Consider the following 23273-nt stretch of genomic DNA (forward strand, 5'->3'; position numbering starts at 1 on the left):
CAATGGCTGAATGGGGCCCGTTCTGGCGGGAATTTGAAGGGAAAAGTCGCCTCTTTCAAATGAGACCAAGATGTCCGTGCTAGCACACGTGGAAGAGCAGGCGCACATTTCGGAAAATGTGCCATTTGAGCGCAAGTTCCGCCTGAAATTCAGCTAGTACACGTCGTATAAGGCGTCACTGCGTCTAAAATACTGATGTTATCGGTATGGAATTAATATAGATGCAATAATAGCTGTACATTCGAAAAATGCAATAGAAAATAGTTTTTTTTCGCGATTTTTGGCCGCCAGAACCCGTGTCCCCCCTTAATAATGCCAAAGTTAATTAAGGCACAGTGATTAAGGGTAGTTAAGGGCACTCGAACCCATGAACTTGCATTGTTACACAGTATCTAAGCATTGCACAGTAGTTGCAATGCTTTCAAATTAATCCATGTAGGGATAACTAAGTGCCCCTGGAAATTTTTATAAGCAATACCATTATTTCTAGCCTTACTGCCACACAACTTTGGCAAATTTTTCCCTGGGTCAGGCCCGGCATTTCGACTGAAACAGCTTTAGTGTCAAATTTAAGATCTTACGTATTGCAATATTCATACTTGATACTTTCACGTGCAAGAAGAGTGCGGTAGAAATGATACAACTTAGAAAATATGTGTTAGTATGCTTGTGACAATAAGTGACGCAGAAAACTACAGGAGTGTAAACATATGCTTTTTATCCATACCTCAAAGGGAGGAAAAAAAACCTGTACCGAGCACACAGCCACCCTCTCATCAAGGTGCGGAAGCGCAGGTGGATTGAGTGTGCCAACCACGACTTCAGCCGCAAGACTACGACTTGGTCTGTGCATCATCTTTGTGTTTGAGCGCACCCTTTTGGATGAGGTCGGGGATCTCCACTGCCAGCCACGGCCCCAGCTGCAAGAGCCAAGATGCATCACACGGTGCCAGAGCAACTCACAGTACACAAACCATCGCTGTCCACAGGCAGCCACTGTGCAGTGCAGTTCTGTGTGAAACATGTTTGCGAGAGATTGTTTTATGTAGACACATTATTCCTGCACATAGTGCATCGATAGTGCACATCTGCTCGGGCGTGGTACAACCAAGTGGGGGGGCAACTCACAGTACACAAACCATCGCTGTCCACAGGCAGCCACTGTGCAGTGCAGTTCTGTGTGAAACATGTTTGCGAGAGATTGTTTTATGTAGACACATTATTCCTGCACATAGTGCATCGATAGTGCACATCTGCTCGGGCGTGGTACAACCAAGTGGGGGGCGGGGGAAGTGACACCAAGCATCTTCCCATCCACCCCTTCTTTCGAAAGTTCTGTGTACTAAGATGTCACCTGCACAGCCCGCCTGCCCTCACCCAGCCCATGACCATAGTCAAGCAGGTGCTCTTCTCAAAAAAAATGTCTGGCTATGCCACTGCATCTGCGAATTAGACAATGCGAATGCAGTAGCTCATTCTACTACTAGCTTAGACACCTGCCTCTCTCTTTCCCTGTATTTCTCATTTCCTCCTACCTATGCGAGAAGTAGCAGGCTAGAGACACACTCTCCAAGCCTCATTTAAATCTTCTCCTCCTCTCTCAGTGAGGCATCCACATGTTCTGCTATCATCTCCAGATAAGTGAATTAGCCTTGGTATCCCCACAACGCCTATTTTCTTTGGTATTTCCTTAATTTTCCATTCATTTTGCCCTCTTTCGATGGCTCCCAGTGAAGCCACCACCCTGCTATCACTGGGATCAGCTACTCAGCAGAACCGATTATAATAAAATCTGACAACAAATGATCCCTAGATTATAAAGCCCTAGATTTGACATGTGATTACATCACATAAATAGCAAAGCACGAGGAAATTCACCACAGATGGCCAAATGCCCTAGCACTCTCTTACCTCACCCTGCAACTGAACTATAGAACTTGGTCCTCAATGCACTGTTACTACAAAATCGGTTAAAAAAGCTTGAAACTGTGTTTGCTTTGTCTCTTTATCCTCTCCGTTACGCCAAGGATAGCCGACGGTCACTATCATCATGTTGTCATCATCATCGTGTCATCGTTAGGCTGCCTCTTAACGTTCACCCTTGCCACAGGGCAAAGAAAAAGACTGTTCACCGACGCCACTTCATTCCTTGTGTTACAAACAATGAAAGATGCAGCAAGCCAGCTTATACAGCATAGACTTTTGATCTACAAAGAAGTGCCAATGAGCACAAATGGTGCCTTGCGTGTGCACAGGGTTGTTGGCATTATGCAAAATGTCTATTGTTGTCCCATAGGTATATTTAACAGGGTTTGCACAGAACATTTGACTCAAATTTCAAGTACAATAGAAATTTCAAGGATGCCAAAGTCCAAAATTCAAGGAAGGGGAAACAAATCTTATTTGCGCATATACAATGAAAAATAGTAATACCTCCTGCTCAGCTGCAATTTCTTGCAGCTGCTTAGTTAGACACGTTTCAAGCTCTTCAGATGGCTTTTCTAAGTTGACTTTCCCATTCTTATGATGCCAATCGCTTTCTGGCATGATGGTTGTGCAAGATACTACAGACAAAGAAACTTGTCATGTTAAAGCCGAACGGCTGAAACTTACTTTTCGCCAGCCATTTATAGAGCCCATGGCACAAAGATAAAGCCATAATGACTGCGGTGTGAAAAAACTAGCAAAACAACCAAATATTAGCACAGCTTGATCACTTGATCTGGCCTTGTGTAACTACATGATGGCAATAGCAATTTAAACAAGCTTGTTGTCGGTGGCTGCGGACATGCAACATTGCAATCGTTTAGCGACACTCTGAAAAGGAAATAACTAGGATTGTTTCCCAATAGACAGTGTTCGTGGCATAATCCCTATGCAGAGTTTGTTTGAATATTCAAAAGTCACCCCCAACCACAGTTTTCAAGAAATTCAAGGAGCAAATTTTTTTCCAAGTGGCTTTTTATAAGTTCAAGGGTTTTCAAGGATTTCAAGGAGGTGTACAAACCCTGAATTCCCTAAAGCACACATGCCTGCTAATAGAATGTGTGGTATTGTTATAGAGGCGTAACACGTTAGGCGCTATGTTTGATCAGTAAACGTGGAAAGAATAGCCGAAGAAACGCTCAAGTGCTTTGACAAAACTTTGCTTCCCACCGCCACAGAGATTCGAACTTGCGCCTTTGAAACAATATGCACTGCGAACCATTTCGCTACTGGGAAACATTCATGCCTGTTAATTTATGCACTGTTTCGCGTTCCATACAGACTCCAAGAGTAATGGCATCTATAATTTGGAAGCCATAACAAAATTAAGTTTCTTGTGTTCCCCAAAAGACATGCACAGATTACACCATAGGGCAATACTGCACCAGACGAGGACGACATTGCATGCATTGAAAAGAAGTTATTTTTGAGACGACGCCGGTGTTTGCTGTGAGAGCCTTCTTCTGCAGCAGTAAATGAGTTCAAAGTAAGAGGAATCACTTAAGGTCCGCTGGTTCTTCACTATTTACTGGCCTTCCCATGCCCTTAACTAACAAGCAATACTAGTCAATATGCAGCCTACATCACCTTTCCTGTCAAACACATTCCTCACCAGCAAAAATTAACATAAGGGCAAAAATAAAGGAATGGTAAACGAAAGATACAGCCCATTTCTTCTAAAGCACACTTTACTTCTAATACCTTTCATCTCAACAAGCTTTGCACGTAGTTGGCAAACAGGAAACACTTTACTTCATAGGCAAGCACTGACTACTTAAAGCCCGTTTTATATAAATGTTACCCTTTCCTACAGCACCCCCCAGCAAACACCTACTAGTTCGACGTTTCTCCGGCCATGTTCCTGCCAAGACATTGTTTATTCCTATCAAGTTTCAGCTTGATATGCACAAGAGTTCTGAAAGGATACACTGCTGAATATCCCATAGAGCTGCTAAGTGCAACTAAATAAACTTTGATAACTGCCTACAGGGTGGGTAATTAGTATTGTGTTTGTTTCACAAGCTAGCTGCTGTAAAAGAGCTAAAATAAGCTCGTCACACCTGTTCTCTAAATGTTCGCATCCATGCTTACCCCAAGTGCCATGGCGTGAGCAATGCCAAACTTAGGCACATTCCTTGCCCACAAAGGCTTGAAGTGGTCTGTCATGCAAATCTTTCCTCCCCTGAGAAGAGCACAACAGTAGCAGAAAAGAAAAGGATTAGAACATCACTCCAAGAACATCATATATGTACACTCCATGTTGTCCCTGTTTCCTTTTATCGAGTTTAGCTGTGATTTGCGCTGCTGTATTGACATTTTTAAAAAGCTACAGGGGAGAGCGAACAAGACTACAAGGAAAATAATGATATACAGTCAAAAACCGATAATTCAGACTCCACGTGCGGGGAATGTACGGTCCAAACTATTGAATGAATGAAAAAAAATGAATGTATTAAAAAAAGATTATCTTATTATGTTTTAAAGGGCCCCTGAAACGGTTCGGACAAATTTTGTAGACGCGTAGGGTACAGCTTAAGTAGAACATTCTCACCACAATTTATGTGAAGCGTTACGTATTAATAGAGCTACAAGCGATTAGAAGTTACCCTCCTCCCTAGCCATGCTTTTCCTCCTCAACTCGTTCGCCGAGCAAGCGGGGCTAAGCTCCGCCTTCCCTGGTTCAGCGTCACGATGCGACGTCACATCGTCCACTTCCGGTTGTTTTGGAGCCCGCCCGCGCGAGACCTCTCCGCTAGCCGCTTGGCGGTCGACCCCAAGCGAGAGCTATCGAAGCAGCGTGCGTTGCGAGCATTCTGTCGTAGCGCCGACCGTGTCTTGTATTCCTGTAACCACAGACAAGCTGGTCATTTCGGCAAATGACTGGAGGCATAAACTCAAGCTGATGAAGGAACTTTAGCGTAGACGTACGTGAGCGGCCTGATTGGTCTGCACGGTCTATACACTTGTTGGCGCAGCGCTTAACCAGCCAAACAAAGCGCTAATATTGCTCTAACCAAGTGTAAAATATTTTAAACATTTATAAAAACAACGTGTTGATAGATTACACTCCTGCGAAAAATACACACCAGCAGCATACAGTTCGCTGCTGCTACTGTGTATGGTTGAGCTCTGTGCCACCAGGTGGCTGCACCGTGCAGACCATTCACATTTGCTCTGCTGCTCATCTCATGGCTCATCCCGTTACGGCACAGTCAAGCGGCCAGACCCCGTCTTCTTGCGCTTGCATTTGCCCTAATACCGGACTCGTGAAACGCTATTGCGTTAGTAATCTTCCGGTGTAAAGTGACGGCCACAAACGCGCAAATCCTGGCGCCGATCGGATAGCAGCAGTCCGATGCGCAGCAGCCAGTTCACTCGTACGCTGCATTGCAAGAGGGACACGATGTCGCAGCTTGACATATTGCCAGTCGCTACGTTTGCAGTCCACAAGGTAACAAAGTCGAATCATAGTGCTCGCGAAAAGACTGAGACCGACCCTGACCACGGAGCTCTCGTCAAAATGGAGTACGTTGTAACACAAGCAGACGACACTTGCTGTGTGCCGGAAGTGCTTAAGGGTACTGAAAAATTATTCTTGTGCATTCTCTTTATGTTACTTTCTTTTCATAAAAAAAAATTAACTAACATTCCAACTATTACGAATATCATTTGTTTACCATAAAGTTGGACAAATTATCGATCACGCGCCCTTGTCAGCCAATCGGATAGCTCGCCCCACTGACGTCGTATGGGTGATTTCGGTCATATGGGTAGGGGCGGCTTAAAATTCCACCGAGCAGTGTGCTGCGATCGGCAGTGATGTGCATGTTTAAAACCTTATAATAAATTACACGCTTCACGCGGGGCACTTAGATGTGTCAATTAATGATCAGAAGGACCTACTCTAACGACTCAGTACGTTTGTAGAAAATCGTCAAAAGCGTTTCAGGGTCCCTTTAAGGCCCTGTGCAAGGATGAGGTGATCGATTCATTGCTGCACACACATCCGCTTACGTGCAACCAAGTCACCTGTATTTCTGCCAGTACTGTATTGCCTCTGTATGCTGATGCAAGGACTGCAAAGGCTCGAGTCAGATTTTAATGAGAAGGCTCCGGAGCACACAGTGCATCATTATCATGCGAGTTAGAGTTACTGTTTGACAGTGGGAGAACTTGCTCAATTGCTTCATCATCGTTCAGTTTGGCACACGACAACACCGTGCTGTCGACCTATGCAAACTCTTCAAATGTAACGGCAGCAGGAACCGGCACACTGTAGCTTATCAGATCATCAATGATGTCTGCATTTGAGGTTCAGGCTCTTCAGTTGCAGAGTCGGGCTCATTTGGACTGCGACTCAAGACTCATTCGGAGTTGGAAAGCGAGGGCAGCATTGGTGCCATTTGATGCGGACTGTCAATAACATCACTAGAAAGACTTCTTGGAGCCAGCAGAGCGCTGTCTGAAATGCAAACTAAACAAACAAGCACAAAATAGCAGAAGGCTGTTCAGAAAACAAATTGAACAAACAAGAGCGAGTCATGTGCGGTCGTGCCGGTGATGGTGATTATGGCTACTCCCTTCGAAATGCGTATGACGTGAGGCTCATAGCACGGCCAAGCCAGATGCGGGGGGGAGGGTGGGGACCTCTGTCTCTGGAATGGATGTGATGATCACGATGTTGTGCCCTCACAATTCAGCCGAAGCCTCCAAGATCGGCATTTGCAGTTAAATCTCCGAAGGCATAGTGATGCAACCAAGGCAAGGTCTCAGGGATTACCATTTAGCATGTTATCTCTGAGGTCATGCCTGATGTCTCGTTGAGGCTGCCAGAGATGGTGGTGGCAGAGTCAGTGAACGCTACAGCCATGGTCGGAGTCCGGATAATCAAATGTAGAGCTGATGGCTGTCCGAAATATCGGTCGTCTTTACACATTAAGCTTATGGGGCCATTGGCCGTGCCGCAAAGCTGTCCACATTACCAAGCATGTTTGGATTATCAATGCCCAATTTATTGGTCGGCAAGTGTAATGCAGGCAACGTAAGCCACAAATAGAAGATACTTTCAAAGTTGTGAATCTGTTTGAAGGCTACACCAGCAACTAGAACTGTATTTTTTATTGATCGCTTTCGGTTATTACTGATAAATACAGAACCTTGCGCAGAAAAAATTTAGCTAGGTAGCTGTATATTGGTCGATTTGTATACATCCAATGGTGCAAAAATCTACTAGCTATGTTTACACCTTGTCTCTCTTTTACAGATGCAAAGTGAACATGGCAGCACCTCCCCAAAAGTTCGTTGTAAAAGAGCATAGGACCTTAATCAAGGTCCTGTTTCTAGAAGGCAAAGGTGCCCAGCAGATCCATGATGAAATGTCACTAACTTTAGGATACAGTAGGCCTTCAAATAATAACAGTAAATGTTGGAGTGCGAATTTAGAACTGGCCATTTCAGTGTTGCAAGTAAGCAACCCAGTGGAGGGCCTATTTATTTCTCTGTGCCTGCAAATGTGAAAACCATCCATGACTATCATGGAGGACTGCTGAATAACAGCCAGAAGTATTGCTACATATCTGGAAATTGCACGAGAGTTGGTGCCAATATGCGCGACGACTTGGAAGCAAGAAAAGTTGCAGCAAGGCGGATCCCAAAACTTGAATCTGAACAAAAGAGGAAGCATGTAGAGACATTTTGCAAAAATGAGTCCGACCTCTCATACAAAATGGTAAGTGGTGATGAGACATGGATCTAGTGTTATCGATTCCGGGACAAAGCAACAGTCTAAGGAATCGAAGCAGTGATTTCCCAGGCAAAAGTTCTGTTTGTAAAGGTAGGCACAAAAGCAAATGGCAACAGCTTTTTGGGACAAGGGTCTACTGGTGGATTACGTCCATCCATCAATGCAGAATATCAGGTGGTTTATTGATGAAGTTGAGACAAAACAAAGGAAAAGCTTAAAAGAAAGCTCTCCAAAGGTGTCATGCTGTTTCCACATCACAGAGTGCAAGTGTAACAAAGGTAAAACTGATGTTCTTAGGCTTTCAAAAGTGATGTCCCCTGTATCATATTTGCCCAACCTGGCTCCTTTTGACTTTATTTTTTTCCCCAACCTCAAAATACATATAAAGGGGCAGTGATTTGAGAGCGTTCTGGAAGTAACTAATGTGTAAAAAGAGTGTCTACAACAGCAGATGGAAGAATTTCATTTGCAGGGACACTGCAGGACAGATGTTGCAAGTACATTGACTTCCCGGAGGAATATGTAGAATTGTGTGGCAGTTACAGCATCCTAGCTATATTTTTTCTAGTAAGCCACAATACATAGCAGCACCCTATCATACCACTTTCAGTACACAGACTTGCTAAGGCCACAGTCAAAGTGCCTGTTACATCAGATGCCACATCGTACAAAAGCGAAACTATGTATCTCCAAAAGTTATTAAATGAGAATATGACCCAACTCAAACCCTGATAAAAAATTGTAAAAGGTCACTCGTATAAAGCCTCATGTGCCACTCATAACAAAGACTATTGGTCAAATAATGAGCCTCTTCAATTTTCCACTTCTGGCGACCCAAGGGCTGCCAGATCCAGCAGGAGTGCCTTCGTTTTTCTCTCGTTGCTGCGCCCACCACGCCACACACTTGCACTAGTTGTTTGTTTTACTCGAGCTGGACGGTTCTGGCTACCTGCAGGCTGCCAGAACCAGCCAGGGTGATTTTGTTCTGGCTGCTCTCTGGAAATTCTCTGGCTAGCAGACGACTAAGAGAGACAATGAGCACTCGGTGTTAAGTATAAGCTCTATGCAAGCGATCTTGCACGCGACAAGCGACGCGATAGAGATGGCTGTTGCGTTCACTCGTTGCCTATAGTCGTACCCCATGCAAGCGATTACTTCAAGCGACGTCTCCCCAGTGTTGCTGGTATGAGGGCAGCAATATAGGTGCCGAAACTAGCATGACGCATGCTTTATTAACTTAAGTTTATGTGTTTTACTGTAAAAAGCAGCATAAAATATTTCTTAAAGCCTTGTAATAGGTTCTTATTTTTGCATGTAAAAAAATTCAATCATTTGTTCATTCCGTGCGACAATTGGAAGTACTTGAGTTATGTACATCCAGTTCCGGCTTCGTGCTATTGGCTAGTCGCTCATAGTACTTCCGGGCAACGAGCGACGAATTCTAGATTTGCAGAACCAAGGAATCTGTTTATGCGACGGCCCGATCCGTCGCTTGAAGCCGTTGCATACAAAATCGCACTCATGGGGTTTAGCCTTTATCGTTGTGGCGTCTTGATGGATTGCAATGCGGGTGCTTGAGGACCTTACCTCACTCAGGCAACAGGCTATGGTCATCTTTGGATTTCCTTATTTCTAATGCAATCTTCTTAGGTTCTAATGCATCATTCCTCATTGCAAGACAGTGCGATATGAGCGGCAAACCATTTGAAGCTTTTGTGTGTTTGTGTCCCGTGAAGGCTTCCCAGAAGTGAAGAGCGCGCCGTGCTCTCATGCGTGCATGTTATCTGCATCATGTTCTGCACAAGTTGTAGATGCTCATTCGTATACACTGCAGTGCATTTTTGGTTCATCTTTCTCTGATGGTGTTCCTTTTCACATATCTCATGTATATATGCGGTGATATATATTTATATATATTATATATATATATATTATATATTATATATATTATATTTATATAATATAATATAATATATATAATATATAATATATATATATATATATATAATAATATATATAATATAATATAATATAATATATATTATATATATATATATATATATATATTTATATGCGGTGACATATATATATATATATGCGGTGATATATTTAGCTACGGTTAGCGAAGGCATCGCAATTAACCAGTGTTCACTCCATCTCTTCGTATTATGTTTGGGTGGTAGTTGAAGACCAATGTATTCTAACTAGACCATTGACGTTAAGAATGCACTGGTTGAGTAATAGGCACACTTACATTAGCTTATTGCTCTCATGATCGCAGCCAATATTGTTTTTCGTGCAAAACTTTCGATTGTCAGAGGCAGTGAGCATTTTCATGTGCAAGCAGCATTCCCAGCTCCTTAGGGTCAGAAGAGAAGCACCATCAGCCGAAAGAAATTTTCTGAAATCAAATGTAAGACGTACCCAATATCCTGCTTTTTCATGTCTTGTCAAGTGATGACACAATGCCAACTCACCAATGTTGCCGCGATGAGCGACATGATCGCTGCAAGCTGTATTCTCGAGCAATCGTTTTCGAGCATGCAACTATTTACGTGCATTTCATGCCTTGGCATCGGACGCGTGGAAAGCCATCTGTTGCTCTGTGCAATGTGAGGTTGGCCCAGTGTGCGTCCTGTGCCGAGTCGAGCGAAATCTTGCAAAAGTGATCATATCCCTGAATGCAACTATATATTTTCAAGCTGGCAGCGCATAAATGGGCCAACTACGCCAAGTGTGCGCCGGCCTCGCTGGGCACTGACATGCTGGAAGCATGTTTACATTTATCCGGGGCAGCCAGCTGCCCCAATGTTCGATTTTGTAAACTTCGGGCAGCTTCGGGTTGTCTTGGGATCCCAGCTCACCTGACTTCCTATCAGGACCAGAACTAGCTGGCTGCTGTCTGGCTGCCAGTGGGCTGCCACAACTCCGAAAATTGAAGCAGCCCAATGACAGCAGCAACAATCATAACAATAGCAGCATGACAACAATGGTGCAACAACACAACAGCTGGACCCAGCAAACATACATTGTAGACCCAGCAAACAGGTTTATTTTCTGATGGTTTCTTCTGTTAAGAAAATGTGATAAAATAGTCAACATGACAATGATGCCTACGATGGATACCATGAAAGCTGAATCAAGTACACCAACATCATTGCAAACATCCACTAAAACACTGTTCTTGAAGCAAAAGTAGACAACTAATAATACTCAAATGACTTTACTAAAGACATCCTTCTAAGGATGTTATCAAACGATGAAGTAATTTTACCAAATTACATCAAGTATAACATTTCAGATGTGCTCACCTGTACATCTTGGCTGTTTTGCCATCCAGTGATGGTAATGCAATTTCAGGAGCCGTGGTTGGGTATGTCACCGGAATCTGTGTACATGAAGTGACACAAAAATTTACTCCAATCCATAAATAAATCAGTTAGGCATTAAATGCAGTGGAGCTGATTTATGATGCTGCCAGCAATGATACGCACAAATCACAAGCACAGTTATCTTTTCCAGTCAAACATGAATGTAATTTGTGTGTATCATCGCCGACGTGATCATAAGTTTTCACAACATTCCAGAAGGCACCCACTTCAACCCAAGGGCTTGTGCACCCCTTTCCACAGATACAAAATACCAAACAAAGTTATTCTCAGAGCATTGAGTGAAAAGGGGTTCCTAAAGAAATGACAACATTGAAGGTGTTTATAAGAGGCTTGGCTCAGTGACAAAGATGTCCACGCTGCACCCGCTCAGCCCGATGCCTTTTCCTACCTCAGGATTAAAAAGCAAGCTGTAGGGTGGAAGCGGCCTGCAACTATGACTTAGTAGCTCCTTAGAACCTTAATACGGACGGACGGACGGACCAACCAACGGACCGACCGGCCGACCAACCCGACCCGACCCGACCGACCGGACCGACAGACGGACCGACTGACCGGATAAGCGAGCTGTTTAATCAAGCTACCCATTGCTCGCACATTTCTAGCCATAAGCTTCTACGTGTATGCATCCTGACAGGCTTTTCCAGAAGTAAGGTTGACGTGCAAAAGGAGGGTGGGTATGACCACAATAGACATTGAAAAGCACTCTGCTGATCATACCATTGTTCCTATTGTGCTTTGGCTCCAGACATGGAACACCAACTAGCTTGCACTTAAGCCTTCTCTATCCAGGACCTGAAATGACCTGCGGTCAACCATTTACCTGTGGCAGTGTCACAGTGACAAAAACTACTCAGCAGACATACCAAACTTTGTCGAGAAAGATTATATGCAAGACCAGATAGAAACTAATAGCACCTCCTCTTTATGCCCCGAGAGTTATGTTGGGGGACCCAGATGGTCATTCTTGGGCTTTTGTTTCTTCTGAATTATGAAGTCGAGCAGAATTGCGGTGTGTGATATGCAGACATGTCAATGTCTTTTATAGCATTTAAACATAAGCGCTTTTCTCTTATAGACTCCCCCTGAGTTACCTAAATTAGAATATCAGCAGCGGACATACCATTCAAGATTGACATGTGTCCTGTGACAGATGCGATGTCATTGAAGCAGGGACATCAACCATGAACATAACACCCCCAATAAATGTTGTATGAAATAAGCAAATACATCTCATTACAAAAGAAAAATGAACGACAGCTGGTTGTTGCCAGCAGCCATGGAAAGCAGACCTTTGCTTTCCTTGCATCCTTAACATTTAGCAGACGTGACTTGTATGGTGTGCAAACACTGATATATTTTTTTTTATTTTAACACAAGCACTTTTTTTTACAGACTCCTTCCAAACTGCCGAAGTTGCAAGATCAGCAGCAACATATCACCACCGAGCGCTATTTGTTATATGACACAATGCCATCACGTTAGACATCATCCGTATATGTAACGTAACAGGGCAAAAAAGTAATGGCCAGCTAAACGCTACCAACAGCCATGACCCAGCTGGCCTTTATATTACAGTGATGGGGGGTAAGTGCACTCTTTGCAAAATGTATACAGGCGACGTAATATGTGGCTGCCTGTTTAGGAGAGTTCCTGTGGTATGCCAAAAGTTCCAAAGACATGTGAAGGAAAAATTTGCAGTTCTGCCCAAAAGGCAAAGTTGCAATAGCAAATTAGTACATAGCTGTTGTGGGGTTCTCACCTGTGCTCTTGGAACAAAGGAATGACAACCCGGTAGTGCAAACAATCACAAAGGCATTTATTGCACCTTTCATAGACTAATGTCTGCCAGCTGAGTTACTATCCACAAAACATGCCGATGGGCGTGGGAGAAATCGATGAAATCCGACTCGCCGTGACTGGATAGCGAGTGAATATGTTCGCCCCATGCTAGACACCAACGCCTGGTCATTCACACGTACGGTTACATGAACGGTGACACATTCGAATGATCACATTCATCCATTCCGGGGTAGGCCTCGAAAGATGGTCTCACAGAAGCATGGATCAGCGCACGGGTGGAACGTCAGCGCCGCTTGCCGAACCGAAGCCAAAGAGGAAGAGCCTTCTCCTTTTTGCGCCCAAGTAACCCCGCCGTTAGGTGGCGTTAGCAGAGCAACACTTGCGCTATCTCTCATACTATCCTGCTAGCATACTGACCGCCGCAGTAAAGCCACACGGCGAAGCCGGATTACAGGAGACGGGAGCTATGTGAGTATCAGGGGACGCGTGAGAGTCGCGCGTCCACACACTGTACAAAGTAAAGATAGTAGTTTTATTGGCCATATAAACTTGCAAACATTCACTTACTAACTAAATTAACAATTATAGAATCTGTAAGCGTGACTCAACGAGGACGTAGAAAAAAGCAGACACACAGAGACAGTCTGTCTCTGTGTGTCTGCTTCTTTCTACATCCTTGTTCAGTCGCGCTTACACATTCTATCATGGTTTCAAATCAACTAGCCCGTCAACATGTTTTAACTAAATTAACTAGCACGGTGTCATGCGCGCAGGTAAACATGAACACATCTTGCTCGATGAGTGTGAAAACTCGCTGTGAAGTTCTGGAGTGACAAATCGTGGCAACAGCAATCGAATTGGCCTTCCTGCATGTCTCGCTTCAGCGTGAATGAAACATTGAAAGTACAGTGCATATGAAGCTACCGGCAATAGGCGCACTCTGCAAACATTGCAGATCGCTTTGAAGACTATGCCCATGCAATTGCATACTTCGGTCCCATTGCAGATCACTTTCAAGACACACGAGTGCCGGCAACGCATTCCTATGGCGTCCGCCAGAGGCGTCTACAACGGCATCCACGATTCACATTGCCAATGCCGTAGTAGGTGCCGCATTTGTCTGCACTCTGTACGGTGCAGCGGGCGAGGAGGACATCGAGGCACCCTAGCAGCCACCGGAGAAGAACGCCCTTTTTCCCTTCCACCCCCTGCCTCGTGTGCGACAGGAGAGGGCACGCATCTGGGCCGCGTTGCTCACTTGCGTACGCGAGATTGAACCGTGTTCGCCGGCTCACCCTCTCACGCTTTCGCTCATGCGGAACCTCACAGCGACGGCAGAAATGTGCTTGGAGAGTCCATATAATTGCTATCGCAATAAAAGGAACCTCATATTCAACATCCAGAGGTCTCGGACGGCAGAAGCACCATGGAAACCGCACTACATAGTCAAAAACATACATATGAAGACGTGGAGTAGCCCGTATACTTTTCCCAGAGGCTGTGCATATTCCTACGTCCAAAGAAAAGAGTTGAGGACTAAAGAGCTGCCTTATTTACACAAAATTACCCACAACATCAAGAAATGCGCATGCGACTAACGTAATTTCATCAGTGAACAAGTCCCTTGGGTTCATGAGGCGTCACCTTCGTCATGCTCCACAGCCCGTCAAACTACTCACACACAAATAATTTGTCAGCCCACAACTGGAATACGCCGCCGCCATCTGGAACCCTCATCAAACATATATCATCAATGCACTCGAGTCAGTTGAGAATCGTGCGACTAGATTCATCCATTCTTCATATTCATATAACATCAGCATTTCACACTTGAAGGCACAATCTAGCTTGACATCTCTTGCTTTTCGTCGTCGAATCGCCATGCTCTCTTTTCATCACAAATTTTTTTACAGCTCACTAAACCGCCCACTTGGAGCCATCAACTCCAAGTTTCTCATCCTCGAACACAAACTGTCAGTTTTCAATCTTCATTTTTTCCTCGAGCTGCCAAGGACTGGAATGACCTACCCTTCATTGTCGCTGCCATTACATGTCATTCACAATTTCTAGAAACTGTTCAAACATGTATTTCAATGTAACACCTGCCTTTTCTTGTGCCCACATGTTAACCACCCCTTATGTAATACCCCGAATGGGGTTGTTAAGGCAATAAAATGAAATGAAAGTGTCAAAAAGCATAGTGTGCCTGGTGGTTTCTGCGCCCCCCTCAAGCTCAAAAAGATTTTCCCTTGCATTAACGTGATGGTGGAACAAAGTTGGGATGCGATAAAAGATATGCCACGACCTTCACCAACACTACTCCACCGATGTAGTGTACTAAATTTCTTTGCCATATTGCAGGTCTTTATTGGGCAGATACAGCCCTGTGTGAATGACAGAATGAGGGAGCCTATACAAAACATAAATAAGACTTATGGCATCCATTTGGCGATTTATGTTAGTTGGTGTGGGTGCGAGCTGCAATTTACAACATACTGCAGTCGAAAGACCGAGCAGGGGGGGGGGGGGGGGGGCATAACAAAAGCAGTTGACTAAAGAAATTCAAAAAACACAAGAAACATAGTGAAATGGTAGAAGACAGTATAATACATAATTATAATCAAAAGTCAGCAGTATAGAGTAAACGTGCAAAGCACAACCAAACAGATACACAATATTAAAAAGCACCACAGTTTGTACCATGGTCACAAACAGAATGGTACACAGCTCTCAAAGACAGGCTTATTCCCATCCCAAAATGCTTCCAACAGTCACACATTCCATTCTTTTATGTTCCGAGGAAAAAAAAAAGCATAGATGAAAAAATCTGTGCGTGCGAAGTAGGGTTCAAGAGTATGAGCATGTGTATGTCTAGTTTGCCTAGAAATTTGATGTGTTAAGTATGTTTCAGGTTTAATGTTAAATTTACCAAAATACAGTGAGTGGAGATATTTCCACCTATCAATTGCTCTTTGGTGTTGTAAAAGAGGGATGTTATTACTAGCCATGAGCGTTGATGGAGAGTCATTTCTATGGTAAGCATTAAATATAAAATGGACCACTTTTCATTGCACCATCTCAAGCTTCCTAACACCTTCCTTCAGATAAATGCATTATAGGCCAGTAGTTTTATTTCTGATGGATTTGTCTTTAGTTTGTGCCTCAAGAAACCGGGCTTTTTAGAAGCGGATGAGCATGTTTTAGTAACATTGCTTGACTATGTTAAGCAGTTTGTAATCGTACTACCTAAACGTTTGTATTCATCAACCTCGGTCGAAAGGTAATTATTGAGAGAATACCTGTAATTTCTTGTGTGTAATGTGCATGAAGACTGATTTATCACTGTTTAGTTTCGTAGACCACTTCTTATACCACTTGGAAACGACACAGAGGTTAGATTGTAGGCATTGTTAATTACTAGGAGTGATAACGGTTTTAAAAAGTACACCGTCATCTGCAATGAGCTTTATACTTATTTTTGACGTATCTATGAAGGTAACAATGTCATTTATGTACACTAAAAAAAGAACACGTCCCTAAACGTAGCTACCTTGAGGGACTCATGACGTTACAGGAAGAACGCCATTACGCAATAAATAATTACAGGCAGAATGCTAATAAAATCATTCTTGGCATTAGCAAGAACTGTGCCACGAGGGAAACACTGGAGGCATTTTATATGAAGAGATATGGTGATAAATGTGTCAGGGATATGCCGCTTTCTTTGTATTTTGCTGAATTTGCTCTTTTAAAATATCATCTGTGGTATAACATTTTTTTTACATTTTTTGCCACATATTTTTTTGCTCCTTTGTATGTAAGATACAGATGTGCCCACTTAATGTATAAATATTCTTTGTGCTCAAAATAAACTTCACTTGGTAGTGCCATTAATTTCTGTCTATGGTCGGTGTAATGAAGGTGTTGAGAGTACGCATTTCGTAGTGTAAGTAAAATATTTGAAACGTTTAAACATGCTAGAAAACATTTATGTGTAACTTTGAAGTACAATCGGCAGTTTTACGAGAAGAAACCTTTTCATTTATATTAGTCTTTGAGAACACAAGGATTGTTGCAGCTAGCGAAGCTGCGCAAGAGGTTGGCAACCTGTGAAGCAGACGAAAGTCGCTTGGGGGTAGGTCTTGGGGATGGGTTGTATTGGTGCGTGCAGGCCGTTCACATGCACTCTTTGTGCTTACTGATTCCACATGCTAAAACGAACTTCCTCAGGTCGGCATTGCGACGGTCTCACTGCGGCAGGTGCCATTTTGTTCCTGGGCTTCGGATTTGACATTCATTGGCCACAGTTGCTATGGTCAATTCTAAAAGACAGCAAGAAACTCAAGCTAACCGTGCATAGTATGCTTAATTTTATATTTCACTGTTTATTATGGCAGTTTAAACTTGTAAATGCATACAAATTTTTTAATTCGTACCCTAACATTGCTCACTTCAGAAGACACTGTCATCGACATCATCGGGTCAAATGTCATTAAATTTGGATGTGTGGCAGCTCCGTCGAAAAAAATGTCATTCAGGAACTTAAGGCCTTAACTACTGAATGCCATTTTCTGTACCCGTGTGGCACGGGTATAAGCCCTGTTATGTATCTCACAGTTCTCTCAGCACTGTGCCTGCCAAGTATGCAACATTCTTAGTTATGATGCGAACGTACAACTATTTTCAGTTGTTACAGTGCGTGGTACCACAGCGCACAATCCAGAAGAAAAAAAGATAGAACATTATGAATTTTTACTTGGCACTGCTCAAAAGGCTAGTGTGCAACACTAGTTCTCATGAGCAATTAGTAGGGACCAAATGAAAAATTCCAAATCGGCCATTAGCCCTCCCTGATAAGTCAAGATGGCTCGAGCTCTGCCCATACACACGTGGCGTCCGTTTATATGGGCTGGACTAGAATCATTTTGACCTATCAAGGATAGCTAATGGTGGATTTCAAATAAAAGCAGACTGGAATAGTTTTACGTTAAACCTGCCCATATCCCTCACATCGGCTATATACCATGGTATAGAAGCACCAACTCACCCATAAACAAGCTTTGCTATTCTGACCTTTTTATTGACATAGCAATTGTATGGACACTGCAATTGCAATCATGGCATTGGCGTCCTATCTGCTGGATGAGCGAGCAGGTGAATGCTGCTTGCTACGTTAGGCATATTATAGACGAATGGAGGCTGCGGCTAGGTGGTATCGATTTTAAATGAAATTCCATTCAGTCAATGCAGGCACTGAGATGCTGACAAATTTGGTGCACCGACAAGAGGGTGCTTCTCTATTCTACTCAAGTGACTTGCTTGTGATGTCATTGTGAAGCCATCTCATGAGGCACATAATGTTAAAGGTGTGGGCCAAAAAAGGGGTGCGTATTCTGCAAGCTGCCCAAACTGGCCGAATCCAAGAGGCTGCTAATTACCAATACCAAGTGTTATGCATCATGCCAATCCATCATGACAGTCAAGGATTGGTTGGGAATTTCGGGGAGAAGCTTACCTTCTGGCAGTTTGTGTCGTTCACCTCTCCGTATGACCGAGGGAACAATGTGTCAGTGTACTTGCTTCCTCTTTCCACATTCATCTCAGGGATGGCTTGTGTGCTTGGTGCATACCTTCTGCTCAGAGGCGCGTTTTGCAATGGCTACAGGCCACTGGCTTGGCCGATGATTACATGACCGTTTCTCCAGCAAGTTTTTTAGGAAAGACAGAGGTTTTTTAAGGAGCCCTCTTGTATACTACTGGGTGTACTCTCCCAGAATGTAGTGTGCTTCTGGAACAATGTAGCTGCATGCCACGATGTAACAAGTAACATGCTCAGAACTCCAGCAAGTATCTTATGCCTTCTCTGTAAATAAGTTTGCCTTAATTCTCCCATGTGAATAAAATCCCCTGTTCTGTTCCTCCAACCTCCTGACCTCATACTCATTAGCAAGGAAACTTTTGTCAAGAAGGTATGGTCGTTGGCGTGAGCCTGAGCCAACTTAGCCTCAGTCTGATGCCCAGGTAACGTAGGTCAGCTACCCCTTTTCGAGATGCACCGGTCCTGTAGGCTACAGACCAACCCTCAGTATGATGCCAGACTCCGAGGCAAGGGTACCCAAATCTTACAGCGCATCATGCCAGCCACCTGCAGCATGCTTTGGGCGGCAAAAAGCAGACCTGTCGTTCTACATAAACCACACACATTGTTTCTCTGTCAAACACAATACACTATGGCACATAATCACAGGATCCAAACAAAGCACTTTTCAGCAAGGGAAACACTTCACTGGATGCTGGCCCCGGCATACCTGATGGTATAACCACAGGTGCAGAAAATGTGAATGCATCAGCGTGTCTCTTGTCTCGTCACATGGTAAGGCACCTGCTGAATGCACTCCGACATGTCCATATACAACAGCATTAACGCACAGAGCTAACCAATAAGTGCCCCATTAGTGTATCTCATCACATCTACTCAGAAGCTATTGCTTGACTTTGACAATCATTTTACAACTGTTTGTGCTCAATTTTTCATTTGGTCCCTACTAATTGCTCATGAGAACTAGTGTTGCACACTAGCCTTTTGAGCAGTGCCAAGTAAAAATTCATAATGTTCTATCTTTTTTTCTTCTGGATTGTGCGCTGTGGTACCACGCACTGTAACAACTGAAAATAGTTGTACGTTCGCATCATAACTAAGAATGTTGCATACTTGGCAGGCACAGTGCTGAGAGAACTGTGAGATACATAACAGGGCTTATACCCGTGCCACACGGGTACAGAAAATGGCATTCAGTAGTTAAGGCCTTAAGTACCTGAATTACATTTTTTTCGACGGAGCTGCCACACATTCAAATTTAATGACATTTGACCCGATGATGTCGATGACAGTGTCTTCTGAAGTGAGCAATGTTAGGGTACGAATTAAAAAATTTGTATGCATTTACAAGTTTAAACTGCCATAATAAACAATGAAATATAAAATTAAGCATACTATGCACGGTTAGCTTGAGTTTCTTGCTGTCTTTTAGAATTGACCATAGCAACTGTGGCCAATGAATGTCAAATCCGAAGCCCAGGAACAAAATGGCACCTGCCGCAGTGAGACCGTCGCAATGCCGACCTGAGGAAGTTCGTTTTAGCATGTGGAATCAGTAAGCACAAAGAGTGCATGTGAACGGCCTGCACGCACCAATACAACCCATCCCCAAGACCTACCCCCAAGCGACTTTCGTCTGCTTCACAGGTTGCCAACCTCTTGCGCAGCTTCGCTAGCTGCAACAATTCTTGTGTTCTCAAAGACTAATATAAATGAAAAGGTTTCTTCTCGTAAAACTGCCGATTGTACTTCAAAGTTACACATAAATGTTTTCTAGCATGTTTAAACGTTTCAAATATTTTACTTGCACTACGAAATGCGTACTCTCAACACCGTGGCTTGCAAAGCTACGGGGTTGAGAATACGCACAGGCCCCGCACACTCTCAAGTTCAACAAATGGCCACAGAGGGCGAAAAGTCAATCGAGGCACGTTTCAGCGTAAGCGCGCAAGCGTAGCTACTGTAATTTGGTCGAATACTTTAATTTGTGCTTTCTCTGCTAGGGGCGCTGAACATGCCGGATATCTTACTTTACCCAAACCATTGACATAAACAATTGAGGTGTCTAAGGATGTTTTGTTACCTCAGACAAATAGGCAGTTGATTTTTTTTTTAAATTCGATTGTTGAAGCTGCTTTTTAGTTATAGCGTCAAGGTTTTTGTACTTGATTAACCACCGACAGCCGACAGCCTATTGGTATCGATGTGTTTCCTGGCCGTTGGCGTTCGAATACTACGGCAGTAAAACATTTTCGAAAGCATGCTGGTTTCGTCTGCGAGTCATTACATAGACTTGCTGTAAAGAGGTCTACTCTTGGCAAAAAATAGTGCCTCACTTTGTTTTGGGCGTTGATTATCATAATGAATGCGGCGGAGGTTGAGGGAGTACGCTTGAAGGTACGTTTTTATGCCGTTGATCTCCATAACACCGTAAGCATGCAAACCGACGCCTACTAATTCTTCATTTCTTCAAGTGTTGTACCCTCCTTTTGTCCTTGTTCTCTTGTGCTTCACTTACAGTATGTCGTTCCGTCAGCTGTAATGCGCATTTGCAAAACCAATACGTTTGATAAGACGCAGTGGTTATCATAATTTTACTACACATGTATTAAGCTGGCACATATGGTTCAGATACAGATGCCTGTTTGCGGACTTGCACGACGTTGATGCGGAGATTAGGATAATTATGACACCCGTAAGGAAGAGGCAGCTGACGGCCGTAAGCTGTTGCGTTCTTTCCGCCAAACTACCCGGCCTGGTAGTGCTGTAAAGATGCTGTACAAAAGTGACACGCGGTGACAGGGAAATTATTATACTTAGCAGCCGACCGTACGTTTTGTAGCTTAGGTCTTCTTTCTTGTGCGATTGTGCTACCCTTATTAATGAGCCATTTCTTGACTATGCTCTTGACTATGTAACCGCGTTTGTGTGGATGCGTAGACGTGTGCTCTTTGTTGTACTTGTAAAATGCAAATAAAATATTTTCAGGCTTACTCAATCTTTGGTGTCGTGTGCGTTTATTCCAGTCGAGGCCATCGTGCCACCTGGAAACCGCATTCTGTCAGTAGCCCTACACGAAATGCAACAGCTGGAGCGCGGCGGCACAACTCGGGGTAACGGCGGCGTAATAAACGAAAACCCGCTCGGGATGCCCTTAAAAGTCAGTTCAGAGTGTGCCTCAACTCGATATGACTCAGCGCTACATGTATTCTGCTGCGCCTCGATCGTGCTACCGCCAGTTTGGTTGCTGTGTGGCAAACGTAGCGCCTACATATATATGTAGGCGCTACGTCTGCCACACAGCAACTAAACTGGCGGGTGCACGATCGAGGCGCAGCAGCCAGAAACCCAGTAAAGCCACAGAACACCTGGTAAAGCCAACGGCCATACTGTGCAAAACCCCGTTTCCGTTTCCTGTTGTACAGCGCCACCTGTGGTCGCATACTTTAGTTCACGACGCCACCGCTACGCTTATTTCCGTAGCACTGTGAAAGGTACAGTTTTCCTTCTCTAAGTTTGTATAGGTGTTCTGTGGTACGCATTTTTCAGTCGAACGAGTTCTGGCAAATGCATGAAATAACGAATGGCATTAAGGCGAATACCATTTGATTTGCTCGTGTGGCACTACGCAAATGACATTAAATAATAAGGCATTAGGAAGTTAATGCCATTTTCTGTGCCCATGTGGCACGGGTATTAAGTGGGTCAGAGGCACGAGAGGACTAAAGGCCAAACGTCACTCACGTCGAACTCCACATCAAACTCGTACTTGAGGAGCTCGTGGATGTACCAGCACTTTCCGAACCACCGAGTACCATCCTTGTTGGATTCGAGCCGGAACCAGTCATTGTCATTTTCCTTGTTGTTTTGCACGTACTGCGCATACAAAGCAGGTACTTATTGGTTAATTGCCGACTCCAACATTTTAAAACGCACAAAGATATTACCATTTGTGGGTTGAACAAATCGGTAGGAATAACGTGTCAGGCTGTGAATGCCACTTGTCTATTAAAAAGAAAAAAGTGGTTGTTTCAAACTGTACAAAAGAAAAACGTTCTCAACTACTTCCTTGAACGCTGCTACGTACCACATTTAGCTCCGAGTAGACGGGCTAAAGATCGGCCAGCTTGAATGTACCATGGTGCATTGCTGCAGGGACTTGTACAAAGAAAACCACGTTCCCAAGAACCTCACCTTGATCAGAGCTTGGTACTCTTCCTTTAGCCGTGAGGGCCACAGATCCTTGTCGCGTGGCCCGGCTTTAGTTCTCAATAACGGGATGCCACTAAGGGTTTTTCTCGTAGCATCATCGACCATATTTGTGCGTACTTGCGCTCAAGACTATTTCGAAAAACAATTTGTATGCGAACTACAAAGCGAACAAGATATACTCGCGAGCCGTCTTCAACTACACGTCGAATGAAAGCAGCATATGTCAACAGGCGAGACAAGATTGCAGGAGTCCCACAGTTCGCAGCATATGATCCATAGCTATTCCATACATTACTGTAAAACGTTACATGTATTTGCCCTATTTACGAAAGATTGACAGCTAGAATCCTTACAACTTGCATTATCAGGTTCTATTACTTGCTACGTTGTAATTTAGTAGCATTGAAAGCTTTTATTTCTAACAGAAGATGTCGCTGGCATCGCCAAAAAATAAAAGGTAAGTAATATATAATTGTGACAAAATTAAGGAGCTTTACAGCAAACGTATGTTGATGATTTTCACATATTATTAAAAGCGCAT

General features: G+C 43.7%; 1 protein-coding gene across 1 annotated transcript; it reads right to left on the minus strand.

Moving 5' to 3' along the window:
* Window positions 1-701: 701 nt before the first annotated feature.
* Window positions 702-23150, minus strand: Ufc1 (Ubiquitin-fold modifier conjugating enzyme 1). Its single transcript, XM_075691735.1, has 5 exons — window positions 22715-23150; window positions 22265-22396; window positions 11041-11117; window positions 4078-4168; window positions 702-920 (listed from the first exon to the last, which is right to left on the minus strand). Exons 1-5 carry the CDS (start codon window positions 22835-22837, stop codon window positions 834-836), a joined length of 510 nt encoding a protein of 169 aa, XP_075547850.1. The 5' UTR covers window positions 22838-23150; the 3' UTR covers window positions 702-833.
* Window positions 23151-23273: the final 123 nt, after the last annotated feature.

This window comes from Dermacentor variabilis, chromosome 5, assembly GCF_050947875.1.
Source record: "Dermacentor variabilis isolate Ectoservices chromosome 5, ASM5094787v1, whole genome shotgun sequence".
Lineage (NCBI taxonomy): Eukaryota > Metazoa > Arthropoda > Arachnida > Ixodida > Ixodidae > Dermacentor > Dermacentor variabilis.